General features: G+C 52.5%; 1 protein-coding gene across 1 annotated transcript; it reads right to left on the bottom strand.

Moving 5' to 3' along the window:
• On the bottom strand, positions 1–400 carry TGME49_327300 (Toxoplasma gondii family A protein; the record flags this gene model as incomplete). The annotated part of the gene is made up of 1 exon (XM_002370472.2): positions 1–400. A coding segment is annotated over one exon (400 nt), but the record flags the coding sequence as incomplete, so codon positions are not given.
• Positions 401–844: the final 444 nt, after the last annotated feature.

Genomic DNA, 844 nt, shown 5'->3' with positions numbered 1-844 from the left:
TACGAACCCATAATGGCGCCGTGTAGTCAGAAAATGCTTCTTTGTACTGGATCTCCGTCGTAAAGTCGCATTTTCCATTCACGAATGCGTACGCGGCGGAATACGACTCAGAAGAAGCAACGTCAGCGTCAGTGCGGGATCCCTGAGAAGCATCAACCGAGTCAGTGATCGCCTGGGGCATGTAGACGGCTTTCCCTGTCTCGTCGATGACACGGAGGATCTGAGACGGCTGGAGAAAAAAAACTTCCTCGACATCCTGAGGAAGTCCGCCTTTGGGGATTGTGACCGTGAAATCCGGATTTGTGGTCATCGTTGGTTCAGTTATCTCGGATGCGATGCAAGGCAGCATTCCGCCTATGAGGACGGTGAGCCAGATGGCTCGGAGCACAACGGATTCCATACTGGCAACGCAGCGTTCGATGTGTTGAGGAATAGTATCTGGCGACGGAGGGATCCCTCGAGTTGGTTTCTTGGTCTGTCCCTGGCACAAGTTACCGAGCCCATTATCCAGCGGCCTGAAATAGGGCCCTAATGATAGTCTTGAAATGTCGGCCACGGGACACGTGCGTCGGTTTCGCGGACTCGGGGAGAAGAGACTGAGTGGCTTGGATCTGAAGAAGGAGAAATGTGGATATCTCAGGAGAACACACAAATCTTCATTTTTGAACAAACACCGAAAGTGGTCAAAGACTAGACAAATATTTTTGCCCTCCTTACACACTATGAGGGTTTGTTGAGTAGGCGGGAGTTGGCGGTGCAAGCCCCGCTACACACGACCACGCCAAGTCCTGTTCGCCGCCGCTGATGGCGACACGGTTGCATGTCTTCATGGATTTCGGTGGAG

The sequence above is a fragment of the Toxoplasma gondii genome, assembly GCF_000006565.2.
Source record: "Toxoplasma gondii ME49 unplaced genomic scaffold asmbl.1668, whole genome shotgun sequence".
Taxonomy (NCBI): Eukaryota; Apicomplexa; class Conoidasida; order Eucoccidiorida; family Sarcocystidae; genus Toxoplasma; species Toxoplasma gondii.
The sequence above is the reverse complement of the archived record's forward strand: the minus strand, read 5'-3'. Positions and strand labels throughout refer to the sequence as shown.